Genomic DNA, 23,622 nt, shown 5'->3' on the forward strand with positions numbered 1-23,622 from the left:
ACAAGTTTCCTCCTCTCAATCCCAAGCCCCCCTCCGCTGCACAGTTATGGGTTTTCTTTTTCTCCTTTTGTTTATTTACCTTTTTGTCAGCATCTGTTTGTTCTCAACCCCCCCCCCTCTGTCATTTGTCTAGGCCAGGGGTCTCCAAACTGCAGCCTGGGGGGCGTATGTCACCCTTTGCTTGCTTTTACCCGGCAGTGGCGTCTCCAGCTTTCAAATTTAGGGGGGACACATGGGGGGACAGGGACAAAAGTAGGGGGGCAACTATAAAATGCATATATATATATATATATATATATATATATATATATATATCCTGGGGCCCTTTACTACGACCCCACAATGGGCCCTTTCACATGTTCTGCAGTGAGCTCCCTTCCTACTGTATTGGGGTCCCCCAGGGTGGCAGAAAACAAGAGATATATGTCACCAGCATATCAAGAAAATATAAGGATCCAAAGCAGTGGGAGAATTATCAGGGTTGCAAAGGTTGTCTTGCCTCCGGGCCCTGGTGTTCTGTCACTGTGGGGTTCCCCAGCCTCCTCTTGCTGTCCTGCCCCTGCTATTGACAGCGCTGGTCTGGCATCTCTTGGAATTTACAGGCTGGTTCTCCTGTCCTAAGGACGGGAGAAATCAGTCTGTTTTTTCAGTAACTGAAAGTCCTGGTGGAGTCCTTCCTGCAACTCGCTCTTCTCCCTGCCAATGAGGATGCAGGTGAAGGAGCAGATCGGGCGGCCGTGGTTGTGTGAACGCTCGCATTATGCAGTGTCAGTGAGCAGGGGAGGGGGGAGGAATCACCCGCAGGAGCTGACTGGGGACTCTCTCCCTCTTAGACATTGATTTTTTGTAAAAAAAAAAAAAAAAAAAAAATTTTTTTTTTTTTTGGGGGGGCACATGGTGGGGCACAGCATAATGTTGGGGGGGGTCAGGGCCCCCTCTGGCCCCCCCCCTAGGGTCGCCATTGTTACCCGGCCCTTGGGGCATTATTCCCCCAACTGTAAGCAACAGTGGGGCATAGTTCCTGCCACTGACACCGACACCGACAATGGGGCATTAGTCCTAAAACTGACACCAACTATAGTACGCTATTTCTCCCATTGATACCTATGATGTGGCACTATTTCTCCCATTGGCAACAGTTCAGGTCCCCTAAAGTTTGAAGGACAGTAAACTGGCCCTTTACGGAGACCCCTGGCCATTTGGAGACCCCTGGTCTAGGTGAATGAGTCCAGCACCACCTGGTGCCTCTCGGGATATATGATGTGGATATCCCAGGAGGCTCCAGCAGCATCCATTTACTAATCAGGCGTGTCATCCGGAGGTGTGCCTGTGCCTCTCGATGACATCCCAGAAGAAGATGGCGGCACAAGCCCTGAGTTCTGGCTAAAGAGAAGGGGATCTCAGCGGGACAACGCTGGATCCACTAGGTGGGTGAGTATCCTTCCTGTGCAGAACATTGCACCAGGTAGGCAAGGGGAAAAAAAAACATTAGGGGGGGTAGGGTAAAGTTCCACTTTAAGGAGAAGGTCCCATATACAGAGCAATGGTGAGCCTCTGTACTCTGCAGGGGCCCTGCACCCTGTGTCCTAATTAGCCATATGACTTCCCTGGGTATGACACAAGTTTTGCAAGGCCAGGGCCAGAGAGCTTCTATAGATGATATCACAGATGTTTTAACGCTTTGTGTTTAAACACATTCCAGTTAACTTCATTTCTTACAACCCACGACATATGTATTATGACTTCTGCCAAATGTTGTGTTAGTAATGCTTGGAAGATTTGCATGGCATTATTAAAATGAGGGCGTATAAAATGTCTAGTCAAGGGCCCATTTGATGTCGCCAGGAAGTCTCCTAAAGTTAGGGTAAAATCATTTGAATGAATGATGCTGAAACTTTCTTTAATGGCTCTTCAGGCACATTGTAGAAAACCACTGCAGGCTCTTTTTATTGCTGAAATTATAGTGCACAAAGTCACCATGCAGCAAAGCAGAGAGGCTTTCAAAGACTTCAATGTTATAATTTTGCTTCCATGAACAAGCCGCATCCATTTCCATTAACAGATATTAAAAGTTCAAACATGTACTTTACTAAACATAAACTATGTCCCGAGTATTACATTATATTCAGCATATCTGTCAATAACTGTACAAAAATCTGTTTTACAATTATGTAACCAAATTTTATTTTAATTTTTTTCATCACAGGGTGTTTTTTGGCACTATAGGTGTTGCTTACCCCTCTCATGACCAGAAGTAATTAAAAACCTAGATACCCAGACCAAATGTAGCAACGTTAATATGTGTTGATTTACTTAAATAAAACTCCATATGTAATTTACTAACTAAAATAAATTTTGATTGCTTTTAAGCACATATACACTATATTGTCAAAAGTATTGTGACGCCTGCCTTTACACGCACATGAACTTTAATGGTATCCCAGTCTTCGTCTGTAGGGTTCAATATTGAGTTGGCCCACAGCTATAACAGCTTCAACTCTTCTGGGAAGGCTGTCCACAAAGGTTTAGGAGTGTGTCTATGGGAATGTTTGACCATTCTCCCAGATGGACTAATGCCCCGTACACACGGTCGGACTTTGTTCGGACATTCCGACAACAAAATCCTAGGATTTTTTCCGACGGATGTTGGCTCAAACTTGTCTTGCATACACACGGTCACACAAAGTTGTCGTAAAATCCGATCATTCTAAACGCGGTGACGTAAAACACGTACGTCGGAACTATAAACGGGGCAGTGGCCAATAGCTTTCATCTCTTTATTTATTCTGAGCATGCGTGGCACTTTGTCCGTTGGATTTGTGTACACACGATCGGAATTTCCGACAACGGATTTTGTTGTCGGAAAATTTTATATCCTGCTCTCAAACTTTGTGTGTCGGAAAATCCGATGGAAAATGTGTGATGGAGCCTACACACGGTCGTAATTTCCGACAACAAGGTCCTATCACACATTTTCCGTCGGAAAATCCGACCGTGTGTACGGGGCATAAGACTGGAATGCCATTAAAGTTCATGTGCATGTAAAGCCAAGCATCACAATATCTTTATCTATATATATAAACACAGAGGAGATAGATAGCACACCTGAACTTCAAATGTAGTGTTGGAATAAATCCATATAGTCCTTATATATACAAGAATAAGAACAAATGGTTGCGGCACGTAAAATGATTGAAATGACCGCTTCAAGCCAAATCCCTACACATTTTCACCCGCTGGTCATTTTCGCCCACCTAACTGCATTTGCCCACATTAGTCTGGAGTAACACAAATGAAAGGTGTAGATGTGAGAGATCTCCAAGGCCTCTATCACATCATTTGTGGATGTCCCTGGGTTATTCACCAACTGATCCTCTAATGTAGGGTTTCACAAACATCTTATCCCTTACTAACCTACCTTTAGTGGCAAGGCCCCCATCTCTTGTTCCAGTACAGTAAAACCTTATAGATAAGCTTGCCCTACCTATAAGATTGGAGAACTGTCTCCATTTTGGAGAGAAACACAATGGAAGCAGTCATACAGAACTATCACTCAGCTTTATTGATTCTCACACAACCATTCACTCTCTAGCTAAAACAGGAAAACAAAGGTCAGCAAGACGTCATTTTGAATCTCCTTGAAGCAGACATACACCTGTATAAGAAACCCTTTCAATCTATGAAAAAAAGAAGATCTTTAAATTTCTTGATCAATGCCTTGGTTGCAGGCATAAAACACATACGAAAATCCAATGATAAGACAAGTTCTTTTGCGGTTGCACTTTTGGGGTTCGATGTCTGTCAGAGGAGATATACCCGTAAAGTGCAGCAGACCTTTTCCATTCATTTTCTCTTGAGGTCCCCTTTAATTTTTCCCCAAAGAAAACATAAAGACTATCTGAGAATTTCTGATCACATTTTTGTATATCTTCATAAAGCAACACAAGATCACCTTAACATTTTGAGTAAACCTTTTTAGAACATTTCCAATTTTATTAAATTATTAAATAAGTTACATCTTTGTTCTGAGAGATCTGAGTTATGATAGATGGTATCACAAATCTCCCCTTGGAAATCCATCACAACTAACATCTCTACTGGGCAGTCAATAAAAACACACTTTTCTTTTAGTAGGTCTCTTCCCCCAGAGGGCACTATTCAAAATACATAACATATATCAATGTAACTTCATATAGCCTTATCGTTAACCTCAATCATTTGTCAACTTCATCTTCAACTTTAACAATAAGCTTTGATTCCTATTTTTCTGATTATCTCTGAATGAACAGAAAGTCTACATTTTTAGTTTCCTTTGCTAATATGCTGTTCACTGCTTCATACATTAACAGCAAGATTAATATAATTTACCACTATAATTATTATTAATTCATGGCATACAATAGGAGGAAATCATAACACACATAAAACAATTCATCAAACTGAACTGAGTACTGTTCACCTTATGAATTTAAGAAGACTTGATTCCTCACAAATGTAGTCCAACAGAATCAGTTAATCAAGATAATCTCCCAATGGTTCACAACTTTCGGTCATTGGTCAAGGTGCTCTCCCCCTCTGTGGCTACAGGCTTTTCTTCTTCTACTTTCCGTAGGACTAAAAAAAGTCATCAGTACTGAGCAATGTCTTGCTGAAGACACAAACTGCCCACCAGGCAACAAGCATTCGGTCTGATTTCTCAGCACCGGTTGTCAAACATACATGAAAGTACAACGACCACTTTAGTAGCTATAGCACCAAAGGAAGCCCTCCTCAACCAAGCAGAGCCTCACCTGATACCTTGCTTACCACAATTATAGGTCTCCAGTCCTTTAGACGTCAATCTGCCTGAGGCAGAAGTGCAACCTTATTGAAAATGAACCATAGGAGGCTTATGATAGTCACAGAAGCCTGAGGGACATAATCATATTCCTAGAAAATAAACAGCTTTTAGCTCTACTAAATCATTATATTCTTATTTCTGACTGTAAAATTAGATGAAATGCTGTTTTATCTACAAACACATTTTCATTAAAGGAGAAATACAGCCACAGTTCTTTCTGCACTCCTGTACCCCGTTATCAGCAGACAGCAGTCTGACGCTCGCTGTTGGCTGATGTCACAGAGCCGGTCCAGTCTCAATAAAGTTTGTGACCATATGGTCGGGATCCACCCACATGCCAGGACCGGCACCCACCTAAGCCTCTCAGTGAGCTGCTGAGAGCCTGAGCTGGCTGCTCCCACCCCATTCACAGCCCAACGCTCCAGTGAGCGTGGGGGGGGGCAGAGCAGAGAGCCGGTGATAGACAGTCACCAGCTCTCTGCTCAGGGAGCTCTGAGAACTGAGAGATCAGCTGTGTTTGATCCCGCAGTTCTCAGTCTTAAAGCTGGCGGGGGGACAGATGCAGCATCAGACCGATGCTGCATCCACCTAGGTAAGTATGATTCCCCAGAAAAAAAAAATTCCCATACTTCTCTTTTAATTATCTTATAAAACAGGACTTCCTTTGTTAACTTATGTTAACATAGAACTTAAATTTTCCTTTCATAAAGAATAAGCCTTCAATCCAAGGGTTAATATTTCCTTAAAGTGGATGTAAACCCGACATTTTTTTAAATTTTTTTATATCATACTGTAGAGTATAAGATTTCCTATCATTTGAGCCCAGTCTTGCCACACAGAGTTAATCAATCTCTGAGCAATCCTCTTTTAGCCCGGGTTCACACCTATGCGAATTAGATGCGGCTTACACCGCATCCAATTCGCAGGACATTTTAAAATACATTCATTTGAATGTATCTGGTTCTCGTATGTGCGTTGCATTCGCACTGCGCATTGCACAAAAAACGTGTGCTTTTTTTGGGCATTGCGGTGCGAATTACAAGCCCATTACCTCCTATGGGAACGCATCAGATTCGCAGATGCATTGCGTTCTGAACAAGGATTTTCTCCTTCTCCTCACTACACCCCCCCCCTCCCCCTCTCCCTCTCTCCCTGCTCACTGATCCGCAGCTAGAACGCAGAGAAGCCTTTGAACAACAGATTTTTATCTTCCCAGTGAAGCCTGAGCTTCAATTCGCACCGCACATGTGTGAAACCGGGCTTATTGTTCAGTGAGAAAAATCTTGACAAACTGAGAAAAACTTTGTCAAATCCTCCCCCTTGCTGTGAGTGACAGCCTAAGACACATGCATTATTTTTTAATTCCCTCCCCCACTCAATTCTTCAGCAGCTCTGCAAGGATTGGCTGTTCCACACCTCACCATGATTTGGCATGCTGAGGTCATGTGGTTACTTTCCTGTCTTTTCACTGGATGTTAGAGATCATAGCAGAAGTTCAGTGTAAGAAATAAACAGGAGAAAATGCATATTGACAAGGGGAGTGTAGAGGTGGGCGGGGAGTCTACTGACATGACGACTCCACCCACCGAGCTCCAGACAACAGACCCCGCCCACAGAATCTGCAGTTTTTCGGGTCTCATAACAGACAGAGGGGAGACATTTGACAGGTAAAGATACATGCAGGAGGCATGTATATCCTTATAGATAACCCCTATGGCAGTAGTTTAGAAAGCATGACATTGGGTTTACATCCACTTTAAGATCAGGGCTTATATATTACTTGCTTAAAGTAACCTCTGGTGGACAGAGATAAGACCTAGTTTAGCTAAAATGCCCAGATAAATTGACTATATGCTTAGTGAGCAAATTAATGTTACAAAAAAATCTCTTAGTATTATGGAAATAAAACATTTCAAAGTTAATCCATAAGATTCAAAAACATTGGCACCTCCGAACTCCAGTATACTTCATTAAATGGAGTTTAAGATGTGTCAAGGTTTTGAACCCAGAACTTCCCAAAAAAGATAAAACTTCCGAGCCCTCATGTCATGTTATGTTCAGTGCAGCTTGATCTGTTCTTACAGATAAGAGACAGAAGGAGCTAATCTCAAATGTAAAAGAATTCCTTTAGAAAACTGACACTTTTTGAGCAGTATATATACATATATACACATACATATACCACTTTATTAGGTACACCTTGTTAGTACTGGGTTGGACCTCCTTTTGCCTTCAGAACTGTCTTACATCTTGTGGCATAAAGTCAACAAGGTGTTGGAAATATTCCTCAGAGATTTTGGTCTATAGTGACATGATATCATCACACAGTTGCTGCAGATTTGTCGGCTTCACATCCATGATGCGAATCTCCCTTTCCACCACATCCCAAAGGTGCTCTATTGGATTGAGATCTGGTGAGTGTGGAGGCCATTGGAGTACAGTGACCTCATTGTCATGTTCAACAAACCAGTGGTGAGATGATTTCACACCTGAGTAGAGCGACTTTCAGGCGTTTTTATTTGAGAGTTTTTGAGCATTTTTGGAAGTGTATTACAAGCATTTAACAGCTTCAGGTGTTTTTGTTTATCCAATAGAAAGCACTAGGGGAGGAAAGTAGTGGAGGAGAACTGTTGTTTGATCAGAAAACTTGCGACCAAACACTCATAAAACGCTCAAGTCATGTGTTTTCAGGCGTTTCTATTGAAGTCTATGGGGCCGAAAACACTTGTAATCTGCCAAAAAGAAGCTCATGTATTTTTTGATTGAAAAAAAAAAACATTTTGCTTCAGACGACAGAATGCTCATATGTGTACAGGGGCCATTGAAATGAATAGGATTTGGCCGGTTGAGCGTTTTAGAGCCACAAGCTTCAAGCTGAAAATCGCTCAGGTGTGAACGGGACCTAATACATCACTTAGCCCACTGCAGACGTTTATATTTAAAATCTTCCTGGGAATCCGTTTGCGGATCAATGACTTAATAGCTGTAATTATTATTATTGTTATTATTGCTAGCAGTGCCTCGACAAAGCACAGTAAAATATAACTTAAAGCGGAGTTCCAATAAAAAAAAAATGCAAGTCAGCAGCTAAAAATACTGCAGATGCTGACTTTTAATAATCAGACACTTACCTGTCCAGGGTCCAGCGATACGGGCATGCAAAGCCCCGCTCGTCTCCCCCTCCTCTCTGCGGTGCCGGTGTTCTGCCGAGAAAGTTCCGCTCGGCGGCTAAGTTCCCCCTCTACTGCGCAGGCGCTGCGCCTGCACAGTAGGATCCGGCGGAGAAAGCCGAAGCGGAATAGCTGAAAATCAGCTGTACACGGCGCCTTTAAGAGGGCCCCTCGCGGGCTCGCTTCGCTCGCCACGCTTCGCTCGCCACGCTTCGGGCACAGCCTCGCTTCGCTCGGCTCTTTTAGATTCCCCCTCTAGGTCCACTTGGATGGTGGGGAAGGAACCTGGACCTAGGGCGCAGGCGCCGTGTACAGCTGATTGAAGCATTTGAGCTTCGGCTATCTCCGGCGGCTGACAGTAGTCCGTACTGCACAGGCGCTGCGCCTGCGCAGTACAGGGGGGGAACTTATCCGTCGAGGGAACTTTCTCGGCAAGACACTGGCATTGTCACCTGGCTGTGGCTTCACAGCCAGACACACACGGCGCATGCGCGGGCCGCGCTGTGCGCTGCATACTGTGTCTGGCCGGGCAATCATCTGGGACCTGTGACGTGTCCCAGATGATTACCGAGAGGGAGGGGGAGAGGGGATCTTCCTTCTGGCACTGCAGTGCCCCAGGAGGAAGTGGGAGCTGAAACCCTCTAAAAAGAGAGTTACCGCTCCTACCCCATAATAATGACATGCCAAATGTGGCATGTCAGGGGGTCACCTTCAGTTAAAGCGGAAGTTCAATTTTTGGGTGGAACGCCGCTTTAATACCATTTTTAGCTATAAGGAGAAGTGCTTAAAGTGGAGTTCCACCCCTAAAAAAAAAAAAAAAATTAGTAATGTGTTTAAAAAAAATAAAAAAAAAACATTTGAAGAAAATTTTTTTTTTTACTCACCTCTAAATGCCTGTTGCTAGGGGGTCCCTCGTAGTCTGCCTCCTTCGGTGCCTGGGCTCCTGACGTCACTTCCCTCGGCGCAGGAAGGGAGATTGCCTCTCCACCCTCCCTCTTGTCAATCATCTGGGAGACGTGACTGGTCCCAGATGATTGTGGGGTCAATGACGGCGCGTGGCGCGGCTCGCGCATGCGCAGTGGGTGCCGCCGAACGGAGGGGGGACGAGCGGGGCTTCGATTCCCTGCATCGCTGAACCCTGGGACAGGTAAGTGTCCGATTAAAAGTCAGCAGCTGCAGTGTTTGTAGCTGCTGACTTTTATTTATTTTTTTTTCAAAATGGGAACCCCGCTTTGAAGTGATGTTCCCATTATAAAAAAAAAAAATTAAAAGTCAGCAGCTACAAATACTGCAGCTGCTGACTTTTAATAATTGGACACTTACCTGTCCTAGGGTCCAGCGATGCTGGGGAGCGAAGCCCCGCTCATCTCCCCCTCTGTTCAGCGGCGCCGGCATTGTAACTGTGGTTGCCCGGCTGTGGCTTCACAGCCGGACACCCACTGCGCATGCGCGAGCAGCGCCGCGCGCTGTGATTGGCTGCACAATCATCTGGGACCCCTCACGTGTCCCAAATGATTGACAAGAGGGAGGGGGCAGAGCTGAGCCCTTCATGTGCTGAAGGGAATTGATGTCACCAGTCCAGGCACTGAAGGAGGCAGACTATGAGGAACCCCCTAGCAACAGCCGTTTAGAGGTGAGTAAAAAAAAAAAATTTCCAAATGTGTTTTTTTTTTTTTTTTTAAAGCACATTCATGAATTTTTTTTTTTTTTTTTTGGGTGGAACACCACTTTAAGCAAGGAATTTATCAGTCACTACATTAATTTTGTGCATTCTCCTTATCTTACCAACTTACAAGAGGCAGTGTCATTTTTGACAGAGATAGAGACCGCAACTCCAGCCTATGAAGAAAAAAAGAGAAGAAAGACTAGTAAGTGAATTTGTCTCTCACTTTTACTTAGAAATTACTACTTTCTCGCTGTCAGTGGAACTACATATACCAGCCTGGCACTCTGCTAACCTAATAAATCACCAGGTCATTTAGCAATCAGCCAATTTCTTGCAACTCATAATCACAGGAGTAATTTGAAAAATAGTTCCTTTCACACTTGAAACAAGTAACTTTAAATGCACATTACCTGGCCAAAGGCAGGGAATTCTTAAAACCCACCACAGTTTCTACTATCTCTTCACGTATAGCAATGTGTTAGTAAGTGTATCCAACTTAATACGGACGCAAACACTTACCACATCCAATTTACACATTGTAAGAATGGGGTGATTAAACTCAAGCGGTAGGTGCGTTTACAATGAGTTGTGGCAGTCCAAAACTGTATTTTAAGGCATTGCAGCCCACTTTTATTTAAAAGTAAATTCGTACAGATTGCTCTTCCCACGCAGGGGGGTTTCACTATTACTGCAAACACTTAGCTTTCAGCCTTCAGGCTCTCTTGTGGCAGATTTACTGCTCTGAATACCTCTTTGGGGTCTTGCTGACCATGAAACATCTTTTGGTCTTCCTGACCATCAAACACAACCCAGGGCTATGCGCAGATGCTATACTTTAGCTCTGCATCTTTCCTTGCAGCTCCCTAGCTGGACTCTCTACAGGTTCCTGGCTGCTCCCGTCCCACATGGACTTCTTCTCAGGCTTGAGCCTTCCTCTGCCCCAACCTGAACACCTTGATGCATAGCAGCATCTCACATGGCTCCCACATAATCACAGGAATAAATTTAAAAATAGAGTTCCTTTCACACTTGAAACAGGTAACTAAAAATGCACATTACATGGCCAAAATGCAGGGAACTCTTAAAACCCACAACAGTTTCTACTATCTCTTCACGTATGGCAATGTGTTAGTAAGTGTGTCCTTAACACGGACGCAAACACTTACCACATCCAATTTACACATTGTAAGAATGGGGTGATAAAACTCAAGCTGTATGTGTGCCAGTCCAAAACTGTATTTTAAGGCAATGCAGCCCACTTTTATTTAAAAGAAAATTCATACAGATTGCTCTTCCCACGCAGGGGGTTTTCACTATTACTGCAAACACATGGCATTTAGCCTCCAGGCTCTCTTGTGGCAGCTTTACTGCTCTGAGTACCTCTTCGGGGTCCCAGGGTTATGCGCAGATGCTATACTTTAGCTCTGCATCTTTCCTTGCAGCTCCCTAGCTGCGCTTGTCCCTCCTGGACTCTCTCTCTAGGTTCCTGGCTGCTCCCATCCCACATGGACTTCCTATCAGGCTTGAGCCTTCCTCTGCCCCAACCTGAACACTTTGATGCTTGGCAGAATCTCACATGGCTCCCCCTCAGGCACATGGACCTCCCTTAGGATGGTGGGGCCCTGAGTTCTAACTCTGGCTCTATTATGAAGCCAGCACACCTGAGCTATCAGTGTGCTTGCTTCTCCCAAAATTTGGCATAAACCACCTTTTTGGTGGATATATCAGCTGTTAAAAGATAAGTTCATTTTTTTTTTTAAAACCACACTTACCTAGGTGGATGCAGTATCGCTCCGATGCTGCATCTGTCCCCCGATGGCTCTAAGACTGAAAACCGAGCGCTGATTGCTCCGTTCTCAGAGCTCTGTTCTCAGAAAGCTGGTGACTGTCAGTCACTGGCTCTCTGCTCTGGCCCCCCCCCCCCGAGCTCACTGGAGCGCTGGGCTGTGGAGGGGGTGGGAGCGGCCGGTTCAGGCTCTCAGCGGCTTGCTGAGAGGCTAAGCCAGGTGCTGGTACAGGATTGTGGGTGGATCTTGACTTTATTGTCACAATCTTGCCCCAGCCTGGACCTGCTCTGTGACGTCAGCTTCAGCCCGCTGTCTGCTGAAAACGGGTCACAGAAGTGCAGAACGAACTGCACTCCTGTCATCCACAGGTGAAGTACAGCAAAATGAGCTTTGGCTGTACTTCTTCTTTAAGGCAATATACCTTGATCTTCTTAAGGCCGAAGCCTTTTAAAGCAACCCTAATGGTAGCTACTTCTGGGAGCCCACACATTCAAGAAGGTTAGTTTGAAGTTAATCCAAACATAAACAGATAAACATATGTAGCCATGGTGTTGCAGCTAATAACAACAAATCACCCCACTGCCAAACTTCATACATCACTTCCAGCTTTTGCAAGCTTTGTTTTTGTTGTTTTTATTGGGGGGTATAACTTGGATAGGGATAGGAATATGGGATGCCCATAGGACAAGCCTTTGCCATCATATTTAAGGATTTTAGTACACTTTGAATAAAGTTAGAGCCAGAAGATATAATGTGCATTGAGGATTTGGTATTAGTTTCCTCCTGCATCTCCATGCAGACTATTGCTCCTCCTGCGGCTCAACCCCCGCAGACTATTCCATCTAAGAGTTCCCTTACCATCTGACCGTGTGGTGGCAGCGACATCACTAATGACCGTGTAAAAGCAATATTCTTAGATATCTTTCACCTCCTGCCCATAACTTGTTTCCTGCTGTACACTTGGTTCCTCCTGCACAAACTTAGTTACTGTAGTGAAATATGACACATCCTCTTCTATTGAATAGTAGGGGCCTAATCTGAATAAGCCTCCCTACTGTGGCTCTGGTTGCTCGCTGCCACTAGGCCTGAGCCCTGCAGAACCTCTCCCCGGAGGCCCAGTGGGTTAAAAGCATATCTTCTATTAAATATGGACTACTGTTCCCAGCCAGCCCAACTTGCAAATCATGTGCCCGCAGGCAGCATCGACTTGACACAGATCTCCACAGTCTCTTTTCTGCTTCAGGACTCCCCATCATGCACCGTGTGTATTGATGAAGACTCCGCTAGTGACCATGTACTAGCAGAGTTCCCTTCACAGACTCTTTGGCACTTCCAGGCCTTGGCACCTCCAGCCCCACTCTGGTAACACTCACCGACCGTCCAACAGCCCTGAGTCCTTGATGAGGAACTTTGACTGGACCATGCGTACCGCCAGTTTCACCTGCCCCTCTACTCCAGGAGTTCCCTGCCATCTGACCGTGTGTTGGCAGAGACATTGCCAATGACCGTGTAGAGGCAATGTTCCCTCACAGCTCTCCCCGGGCCTCTGCTGAGATCGGCGCACCCCCACCCCCTCAGATGGGGATGGCCTCCTGTGACTGACTAACATGCCATTCCTCACTTCACCCAGCCAACTCTGACCCCTGTTTAGAATCATCTTAGCTTATATATGAGGCCTGCCCCCTGCCAATCTTGATTGGGGATTGGTCAGGGCGCACACACAAGCTGCCTGCCACTCCAGTTCCAGGCCCAGCCACTTTTCTAGAACATTCTCCTCAGAAACAGGGGAGGCGCCTCAGAACTCAAGTGCAGGTAGTAACGCCCACAGCTACTCTGACCACTCCCAGCCCCCAAATCAAAACAGACAGGCCTAGCACGCAGCCTAAATTTACCTGTGCTGGATAACCTAGTAAAAATATCTTACTAGCACATACCTACTGGTAGAGGGTGCTACACATAAAACAAATAACTACTCACAGAGGTTCTTGAATGGTGTATAGACTTGAGGTTCCACACCTGCCCTAACACAGAAGTCTCCAAACATAATAGTGATAAAATACTCACTGAGGCGCCTCTTATTCGAAGATTTCACATTGCAAGGGAGGTCTGGAAGTTCAAGCTTCAATCAATCCAACCGGGCGGCACCATTTTGTCAGCGAAATGACCAGCTGTAACCAACGTCTGTGGGCAGTTTCAAATCAGATTTATTTGACACACGCTGCATACACATGTGGGGGGTCTGCTTACAATCAAAGGCCGCCAAAATTTTTATGATTGTACAGCCTTTTTATAATCTTTACATAGCATTCATAAGCGTCATTGGCAAGTTAAAAGTTGCCCAAGTCAGATCTGTTCTCCTTGAGATACTGTAAGTCCTGAGGGCATGGGATTCCTTGAAATGGGGTCCCCCTAGTTGCTTGTAGGTTGTACACAGTGCTAATTAAATTGTAATGACTAATATGCAGAATTCTATATATGCAGAAATCGCTTTTTGAAACATAATAAGATGATGGCTGCAATTTATACATGGTGAACAGTTAGGAGATTAAAATGACCACTTCAAGCCAAATCCCTACACAATATATATAAATATATAGTGTTGATTTAGACAATGTTACTTTACTGTATCAATTTGTAAAACTAATCTACTATATTCTGTGCTTTATATTAGATTTACAATACCAGTTTGTATGACAAGCTGATTTGCTAATACCAAGTGAATGGAGAGCTAGTCAAATATTAATTTGACTTTTGGCCTAGGTGAGGGCCGTATAATTTGGTGCATGGCACTGACAGTGTGCAAGTTATCTTATCTGCTGCAAGGCTTGCAGATCGATGTCTATAAATCAGTAGGTAAGGAACACAATGGTAAAGCCAGGAACCAAGTCTCTATTCGGGCTATAAACTGGTGTATTTACATTATGTTATCACAGTGATCATTAAACAATAAGGAAACGCAAGAAAAGCATTGTGGCCAAATCAAGCCTCACTTAGAACAGCTTCAGGTATGGTGGGGTTTGATCACCTTTGAGTGGAGCTCAAAAGTAATGACCACAGTAGTTCGAGGAATTCAGCAGTCCTAAGTTTTTTCCATTTTCAGGGATCTAAACCACTACACTGGGGGGCTGCAGGTTGAGGCACCCTCTGATGAAACCCTCTTTGCCTTTCCAAACATCTCCAAGGGCTCCCAGCAGCAAGTAAAGCTACTAACTTTCACTGGACGATCAGCGGTCTCCAGTACGGGCTTTGACATTTCATCTGACTTGTTGAAATCTTATTTGGGAAGTTTCCAGAAAATTTTCTGAAAATATCTCAAATGGGGGACACTATCACATTTTAATAGTGTGAGGTAGGGATAGAACCTCTGACAATGTTTATACTGCTGTTCCTGCCTTCCTGTGCTGGTGACAACCACATTCCACATTTCTTGTACAGGTGTCACATGGATAGGAGGTAAATCTCCCCAGTAGGATCACAGACAGAAAGCTTCACCCTTCCCCACTTTATTAAAAAAATACCGCCTGCAGTAAGACCCCTTTTACACTGGGGCAGTTTTCGGGCATTTTAGCTCTAGAAATAGTGCCTGTAAAGTGCCTGAAAACTGTCTCCCATGTGCTTTCAAACTGGGGAGGTGCGCTTGCGGGACGTTCGGAAAAGTCCTGCAAGCAGCATCTTTGAAAAATTTTTTTTTTGAAAATTTTTTTGAAAATTTCAAAAAAGTAAACCTTGCTTGTGACAGATTTTTCAACATGTTAAAAATGGTAAAAATTAGTATTTTATAAGTTAGTTTGATGTTAAAAATTATATTTAAGATACACCCCCTTGAATTCAGAGTTAGGCTGGGTTCACACTTGCTGCGGCCGGAGCTCACAGCAGGGGGTCCGGTGCGTCCCTGTTCATCGATTCAGGTGCAAATCAGGTCCAAATTTCTGCCTAAATTTGCACCTGATTCAGAACCAAAGACGCACAGGACCCTTTCCAAATGTGAACCGCGGCCGCCCCGGAGGTGTATGAACCAGCTCTATTGAGAGCCGGTCACACTCTCCCGTCTTCAAATTGGATGCAGGGAAACCAGCCTCCAATTCGCATAAGTGTGAACCCAGCCTCAATCTTGCCAAGCCCCATAACTATGCTAAAGCCAAAAAAGCAATGGCGACTTGAACACACCACAACATCCTTCTCTATTCTCAGAGATGGCCATACTAGGTCCCATAAATATGCTATAGTTGCCACAAATAGACAAATTGCTCCTGCACCACATACATTTTTTAGTGTAAGGTCAGACTAAGCAAACTTTAACCATTTTAATGTGATGTGCTTTCATGGTCGTGCCAGATGCGGATATTGCCTGAAGTAGCCATTTTTGCTATCACTGCCTGCAACCAATGACGCCTGGTAGCTGAACACACACGGGGCTGGACATGCATGATATGGACACTCCAGCCTCAGTGCGCCCCAAACCATGCCTCCTTGAGTTCCGCCTGAGGCAGCCACCTTAATTAGTCTTATGGGTGGCACAGCCCTGTGTGCCTTATGCATCATGGATGTTTTATGTCCATGTCTGGCTCCACCCCAGGAATAAAACAGTGTAGAGGTCACTAAGTAGTTCTATGATCATATAAAAGAGACAAAGATCCTCATCCAAATGTTCACACAACCTATAGTGTTATACAGATCTTTGAAGTGATTCCCAGTATCATCGAATGGATGCAATTCATATTATACTGCAATCCTCCTCAATTTATGGGTATCCAGTTAACTGCTGATGTACAGAAGATCAAAGATATGCAGGGGTCTCCAAACTATGGCCCTCCAGTTTTTCAAGAACTACAATTCCCATCATGCCTAGTCATGTCTGTGAAAATCAGAGTTTTACAATGCCTCATGGGATGTGTAGTTCTGCAACAGCTGGAGGGCCAAAGTTTGGAGATCCCTGATATAGAGGAAGAGTCGATGGAATGGTTCAACCAGCTGCAACTTCATCATATGCACTCTCATCAGGGACCACTAAATTCCCGTACATATGATGCAAAAATTGGAAGTAAAATTTCATCCCACTAACGATCTGCCGATTTTTGGATCATTAGTACAGTGCTTTCGACAGCAGATTCCGTTTTTTCGTCAGACAAAAGCTGGATGTGCAGACTATAACATTTTTGTTGTACGTGAACTCAACGTCCGATTTTCGTTTAATCAGTATGGTTTTCATATGAAAAAAATCGTAATAGCAAGACTACGCATGCTCAGAAACGGAAGAATAAAACTATTCAACACATTACGTCACTTCTCAAGTTGTATTCTGTCGTACGAGAATTTTTGTATGGTGAGTAACCTCTTCACTTTCGACATGAGACTAGCATGCCACAAAAAATGGACAGTCGTCCGAAAATCTGATTGTGTGTATGAGGCTTTACTCTAAGCCCCATATACAAGAAAAGAAACTTAAAAGAAACTTTTCTTGAGATAAATATGTGGGCTGTCATTGCTGGTCTTCTTTTGAAAATGTCAGATGTCTAGCTATCTCTGACTTAAAGTCAATTTGAGACACTGGCTAGAAACAGGTGTGCAAAACAAGAATCCTGACTTCACTCCTATTTTATTTTGCTGCATACTTGGCCAGTGACCGAAAAAGCATTAACACAGACAGAAGGAGGTCAGCAATGTCAACCTATTTATTTCTCTCAGTACAGGTTTTCCTTTTTTTTCTGTAAAAGCTAAAACCAAAAGAAGGAGGCCAGACTAAATTCATAAATAAGTCCAAAACAACTTTAATGATTTGCATGCCATCCATCATGTTCCCTCTCTTTATAAGGGGTCAGTAATGTGTGTGAGTGTTTAGATGGATTCAGTGAAGCAAATACTCTTGAAATTCTAAAACTGGTGCTTGTTACAGAGCTGTCATAGTATGTGAGACTACCATTTTAAATGGGAGAACTGCCAACTCACAGGAGACTTTGCATGGGAAAATAGACTTTCATATTAGACAGTGATGCATGTTACAAGTAGTGCCAGGACCAGGCCATCCAGCACCCAGGACAAAGATGCCAAACTGCGCCCCCCCAATTTACGATGTGTAAGCTTAGGGGATCCTACACCCAACAGTCAATCACTTGTCAGAATCACTGTGCAGCTCATTTTTAACATTGAGCACATGCTTGAGTTGATGGCTCTCTCCTCCACTCACCGCTCTCTCCTGGACACTTCTGTGCTTAGTGGTGCAGGCTGTGCTCTCTCTCCCACTCATCCTTCCTGCTAGTGCAGCTCCTGTGTGTCTGTGAACACCACTGACTGCTTGTTAATACAGGAGCACTGCACTGGCAGGAAGGAGGAGGGGGAGCAAGAACACAGCCCACACCGCCTCCCAGCTCACTTCTTGCTGCTCCCAGCGTTGGGCTGACAGGAGTGTCGTTTTCATTACTCCTGTCAGCCTTGTAACTGAAGGAAGGAACCCCCATCACTACAGTAGATCATTGTGCCCAGGGCTGCTTCCTCTCTCGCCCACCCCTTGTCCTGGCCCTGGTTACAAGTGACGGTCATGCTACGGGATGCTTCCAAATTACAGAAGATGCAAAGGGATACATCCAAGAGGCACTAGGACTATGCTTATTAATACAGAGTAGTAAAAGGGAAAAATAAAGTCATTTGTAGGGCTTAATGGCTCTGGTATGGCAGCTTACATGCAAAAAGAGGTACTCTGCAGTGGGTACCCAGTAACATTGCTCAGAGCTTAAACCAACACAAGAATCACCACACCAACTGTAGTAAAATGGCTCACACTGGTATGTTACATCTGTTTTACTGGCATAACAATTAATCAAACCACAATGCACAGACTTCCATAGGTAACTAATTCATAGTTGCCAACATTGGGAAAAAAAAATTAGGGACACTTTTTTTGGCTGTAGGCGGAGTCAGCCTATAATTAGGGAGCGGGGCATGCGTTAGTAGGCGTGGCATATAAAAAAGGAAAAATGCGGCGCGCGGAGCGCGCCGCGCAAAAAAATGGGCGTGGTTTACGTGAAATAGTGGGCGTGGCTTACATGGGCGTGGCTAAATGGGGTGTGGTTAGAGTCTGAGGTGAATGAGGGATGCAGAGGGAAAGGGAGGTAGAGGGATGGAGGGAAAGCAGACCCAGACCCTACACCATAATAGCAATGTGTATTCCAGAGTTTAACAATCAGCAGATAAAGATACTCCAAACACCTGGTGTTAGCGCTTCAATCATCCCGGCACCATGGTTGTTATGGTGTCAGGATGATTGAAGCGCATTATTACTATTATTACATTGTAATATAAATAATGAAATCATTCAACTCACCATAATGCAGAATCAGTGGGACCCCTGAGCGTGTCACCTGCCACGTCGCCTGCCACCAGATGCCATCAGGTTCCCCCAGCAGAGTCTGTCCTTACATAAGGTGCCCCCAGCAGAGGGGGGAGAAGGGGGTGCAGGTATGTTGGTGACACAGGGGGGAGGGGGGGGTGCAGGTATGTTGGTGACACAGGGGGGAGGGGGGGAATCAGGTATGGTGGTGACACAGGGGGGAGAGGGGGGTGCAGGTATGTTGGTGACACAGGGGGGAGGGGGAATCAGGTATGGTGGTGACACAGGGGGGAGAGGGGGGTGCAGGTATGTTGGTGACACAGGGGGGAGGGGGGAATCAGGTATGGTGATGACACAGGGGGGAGGGGGGGGTGCAGGTATGTTGGTGACACAGGGGGGAGGGGGAATCAGGTATGGTGGGGACACAGGGGGGAGGGGGGGAATCAGGTATGTTGGTGACACAGGGGGGAGGGGGAATCAGGTATGGTGGTGACACAGGGGGGAGAGGGGGGTGCAGGTATGTTGGTGACACAGGGGGGAGGGGGAATCAGGTATGTTGGTGACACAGGGGGGAGGGGGGAATCAGGTATGGTGATGACACAGGGGGGAGGGGGGGTGCAGGTATGTTGGTGACACAGGGGGGAGGGGGAATCAGGTATGGTGGTGACACAGGGGGGAGGGGGAATCAGGTATGTTGGTGACACAGGGGGGAGGGGGAATCAGGTATGGTGGTGACACAGGGGGGAGAGGGGGGTGCAGGTATGTTGGTGACACAGGGGGGAGGGGGAATCAGGTATGGTGGTGACACGGGGGGGAGAGGGGGGTGCAGGTATGTTGGTGACACAGGGGGGAGGGGGGAATCAGGTATGGTGGTGACACAGGGGGGAGGGGGGAATCAGGTATGGTGGTAACACAGGGGGGAGGGGGGGGTGCAGGTATGTTGGTGACACAGGGGGGAGGGGGGGGTGCAGGTATGTTGGTGACACAGGGGGGAGGGGGAATCAGGTATGGTGGTGACACAGGGGGGAGGGGGGGGTGCAGGTATGTTGGTGACACAGGGGGGAGGGGGAATCAGGTATGGTGGTGACACGGGGGGGGAGAGGGGGGTGCAGGTATGTTGGTGACACAGGGGGGAGGGGGAATCAGGTATGGTGATGACACAGGGGGGAGGGGGGGGTGCAGGTATGTTGGTGACACAGGGGGGAGGGGGGAATCAGGTATGGTGATGACACAGGGGGGAGGGGGGGGTGCAGGTATGTTGGTGACACAGGGGGGAGGGGGAATCAGGTATGTTGGTGACACAGGGGGGAGGGGGAATCAGGTATGGTGGTGACACAGGGGGGAGAGGGGGGTGCAGGTATGTTGGTGACACAGGGGGGAGGGGGAATCAGGTATGTTGGTGACACAGGGGGGAGGGGGGAATCAGGTATGGTGATGACACAGGGGGGAGGGGGGGTGCAGGTATGTTGGTGACACAGGGGGGAGGGGGAATCAGGTATGTTGGTGACACAGGGGGGAGGGGGAATCAGGTATGGTGGTGACACAGGGGGGAGGGGGAATCAGGTATGTTGGTGACACAGGGGGGAGGGGGAATCAGGTATGGTGGTGACACAGGGGGGAGAGGGGGGTGCAGGTATGTTGGTGACACAGGGGGGAGGGGGAATCAGGTATGGTGGTGACACGGGGGGGAGAGGGGGGTGCAGGTATGTTGGTGACACAGGGGGGAGGGGGGAATCAGGTATGGTGGTGACACAGGGGGGAGGGGGAATCAGGTATGGTGGTAACACAGGGGGGAGGGGGGGGTGCAGGTATGTTGGTGACACAGGGGGGAGGGGGGGGTGCAGGTATGTTGGTGACACAGGGGGGAGGGGGGGTGCAGGTATGATGGTGACACAGGGGGGAGGGGGGGGTGCAGGTATGTTGGTGACACAGGGGGGAGGGGGAATCAGGTATGGTGGTGACACGGGGGGGAGAGGGGGGTGCAGGTATGTTGGTGACACAGGGGGGAGGGGGGAATCAGGTATGGTGGTGACACAGGGGGGAGGGGGGGTGCAGGTATGGTGGTGACACAGGGGGGAGGGGGAATCAGGTATGGTGGTGACACAGGGGGGAGGGGGGTGCAGGTATGTTGGTGACACAGGGGGGAGGGGGAATCAGGTATGGTGGTGACACGGGGGGGAGAGGGGGGTGCAGGTATGGTGGTGACACAGGGGGGAGGGGGGTGCAGGTATGTTGGTGACACAGGGGGGAGGGGGGAATCAGGTATGGTGGTGACACGGGGGGAGAGGGGTGCAGGTATGGTGGTGACATGGTGTGCAAGAGGGGAGCCAGGACCATCAATGTCCCCAGCCAGCGGAGCCCCAGTCCATCCATGCTGGACCTCAGCCTTTGAGAAGTGTACTGCAGGGAAAGCTCCAAGCCTCCCATACACTGAGTACACCCCCTCCCCCTATCTCTCTTCTCCCCCACTACACTGACAGGCCACTACTCACAGGTCAGACAACTCCTGAACAGCCAGATGAAAGCCTCCCTTCTTCCCTCCCGTCACTCCCACTATTCCCTGAGCTCCGTTGGACACAGGGGGGGGGGGAAGGGTGATGGCAGTGGAGGCTGATCACGTCTTCCTTGTGTGCAGTGTAGAGCGGGGAGGGGTTGCCAATCCCTCCAACCAATAGGCTTCAGTGTACAATAGAATTTTCTATTTGTACACTGAAGAGAGAAGCGGATTGGCTGCCCCTCTCCCCTGCACTGAACACAAGGGGAACATTTTGACTGACTCGTGGAGGCAACGGCGGCCATTTTTGTGGAGCCGTTGCCGTTTTTTACAAAAACACTCACGATTTTCTCGGGACAAACCCCAAAAATTCGGGAAAACACCCGGGACAAAATTAAATCGGGACAAGGGTCCCAAAATCGGGATTGTCCCGGGAAAATCGGGACTGTTGGCAACTATGCTAATTGTGAAGGGCGGGCGTATGGCTTTACATTGGTACTGTACAAAACCCAACAATGAAGAGAAAAACAGAACACCAAGAAGTAGATTCTAAAGCAGGATTTACCAAAATTCCATATTGTCAAAAGAGTTACACCAATGTTTGAGAGCATGCTGGCCCTCTTTTTCAAGGTGACGCAGTGCTCTCAAAACGTTAGTGTAAATTTATTGCTGATATGAGATTTCAGTAAATCCTACTTCCCAGTGTGTTGGCTTTCTTTTCATTCTTGGGGTTTACTGGCATAATTCTGCTACACCTGATTCTTTTGCAAGCAGTAAGTTTAGGATTTCTTACTGCATTGGCAGTATTGATAATCATTAAAGCTATTTTGGACTCCTTTGAGAATGTAGTGTGGCACACCTTCTGTTGGTTCAAGCTCCAAGTTACAGAAGATTGCTATAGAATATTAGCAAGTAATAGGAGACTTTTGAGGAGAACATTGACAGTACTGCTTGAGAAGCCTGTTTCAATCACTACTGTTCTTAACTGAGTTAGGCAATGTTGTCTATGCCCTCTCATCCTTTCACTAACTAGAGACAACCTTACAAGTTTTTGGAGCTCTCCTTAGTGCTCTGAAAATGGCAGTCAGATAGCAACTGCACACCTGAGCAATCTCTGATGTCCATGGGCTTCCCTAAACAGGAAAAACAAAATGATTGCAATTGGAATAACTCTGTATTTGAAAATATTACTCCATACAATAACACATGTATTTTAAATATCTGCTCTCAGATTTTCTTAAAACTTGTACATATTTACCTATTATTGTAAAAAAAAACAACCTCCTTTACATTTACCAGTTTATAAAAATTGCGTTATTTATGTGTAGTGGTTCTTTCAGTCCACACAGGTGCTCCTCCAGCCTGGGATCATCTATGGTCAACATAACATCCTCTCATAAATTCTTTGATAGTATTGTCAAGATTTCACAGACTACCACCCCATCAAGATGCAGAAATCCAGGTCACTTAGCGGGATCATCCGATGGTACATTTATGCCATCCATGGGCTTCTGTGTGAAATACTGTTTACATCAACCTGGGACATTTTCACCATAAAAAGCTGGAAACTGGTAGGAGTTAGCAGCATCTGGGCCATTTTCATATATGGGACAGCCATTTTTATAATTGAAAAGATGTCTTTTTACCTGCAGAGAAGATGTCCCCTCATTTTTCGATGTCTTGTATATACACTGTGGACATACACATGGGAATTCTCCACAGGCTATGTGCTGAGGACTTTCGATGCATGTCCTTGGGACTATTCTCATTTCCCTGGAAACATCATGGGTCTTATCACACTTGAATATGCAGTACCCTGGTACTTTGGCTGTATGATAGCAGAACAGGTGGTCATCAAATACACACTCAGGTTACACTTGCTCCAAGTTGGAAACCAAGGAAAATGCAAATGAACTCTACATTTTTAAACCCTAGAAGGTTTGACTTGCAATGAAAAAAAAAAAACACCAAACAACATATCACATATAATTCCATTAAAAATGCATAATTCTTGAATGTAAATAATGTTTTAAAGAATGCATAAGAAAATGTGACCTGACACCAATAATGGCAAGCATTCACCCCTTAGTAATAAATACAAAAAACGAGAAAGGAAAAGTGGGACTTTGAATGAGGCTTGGCAAATGATGATACATGGAATATGATAAACAGAATTCATAAGATTTATTTTCACAATCATGTTAAACATACCATATTTATAAAAAACAATTGAATCAATCAACAATAAATTAGTGGTCATATTGACTTGCACATAATGTTTTAAAGAAAGATGGCGATAAAAAAAAACTATAATAACCCCTAAAAATAGGAAATAGAAAGT

General features: G+C 45.7%; 1 protein-coding gene across 2 annotated transcripts in view; it reads left to right on the forward strand.

Annotated features, from left to right (window-relative positions):
- The window catches only part of TMEM229B (transmembrane protein 229B), a 34,725-nt gene extending 11,469 nt beyond the window's left edge, over positions 1-23,256 (forward strand). The window contains exons 1-3 of one of the 2 annotated variants that reach the window (XM_073628453.1): positions 9,582-9,643; positions 9,828-9,878; positions 22,622-23,256. In XM_073628453.1, coding sequence (XP_073484554.1) covers positions 22,730-23,194 — 465 coding nt within the window. In that variant the 5' untranslated portion in view covers positions 9,582-9,643; positions 9,828-9,878; positions 22,622-22,729 and the 3' untranslated portion in view covers positions 23,195-23,256. Of the gene's footprint in view, positions 1-9,581; positions 9,644-9,827; positions 9,879-22,621 lie in introns of those variants that run through there. The other variant, XM_073628454.1, reaches the window with a different exon arrangement.
- Positions 23,257-23,622: the final 366 nt, after the last annotated feature.

Source organism: Aquarana catesbeiana, linkage group LG04 (genome assembly GCF_042186555.1).
Source record: "Aquarana catesbeiana isolate 2022-GZ linkage group LG04, ASM4218655v1, whole genome shotgun sequence".
NCBI classification, from domain to species: Eukaryota; Metazoa; Chordata; class Amphibia; order Anura; family Ranidae; genus Aquarana; species Aquarana catesbeiana.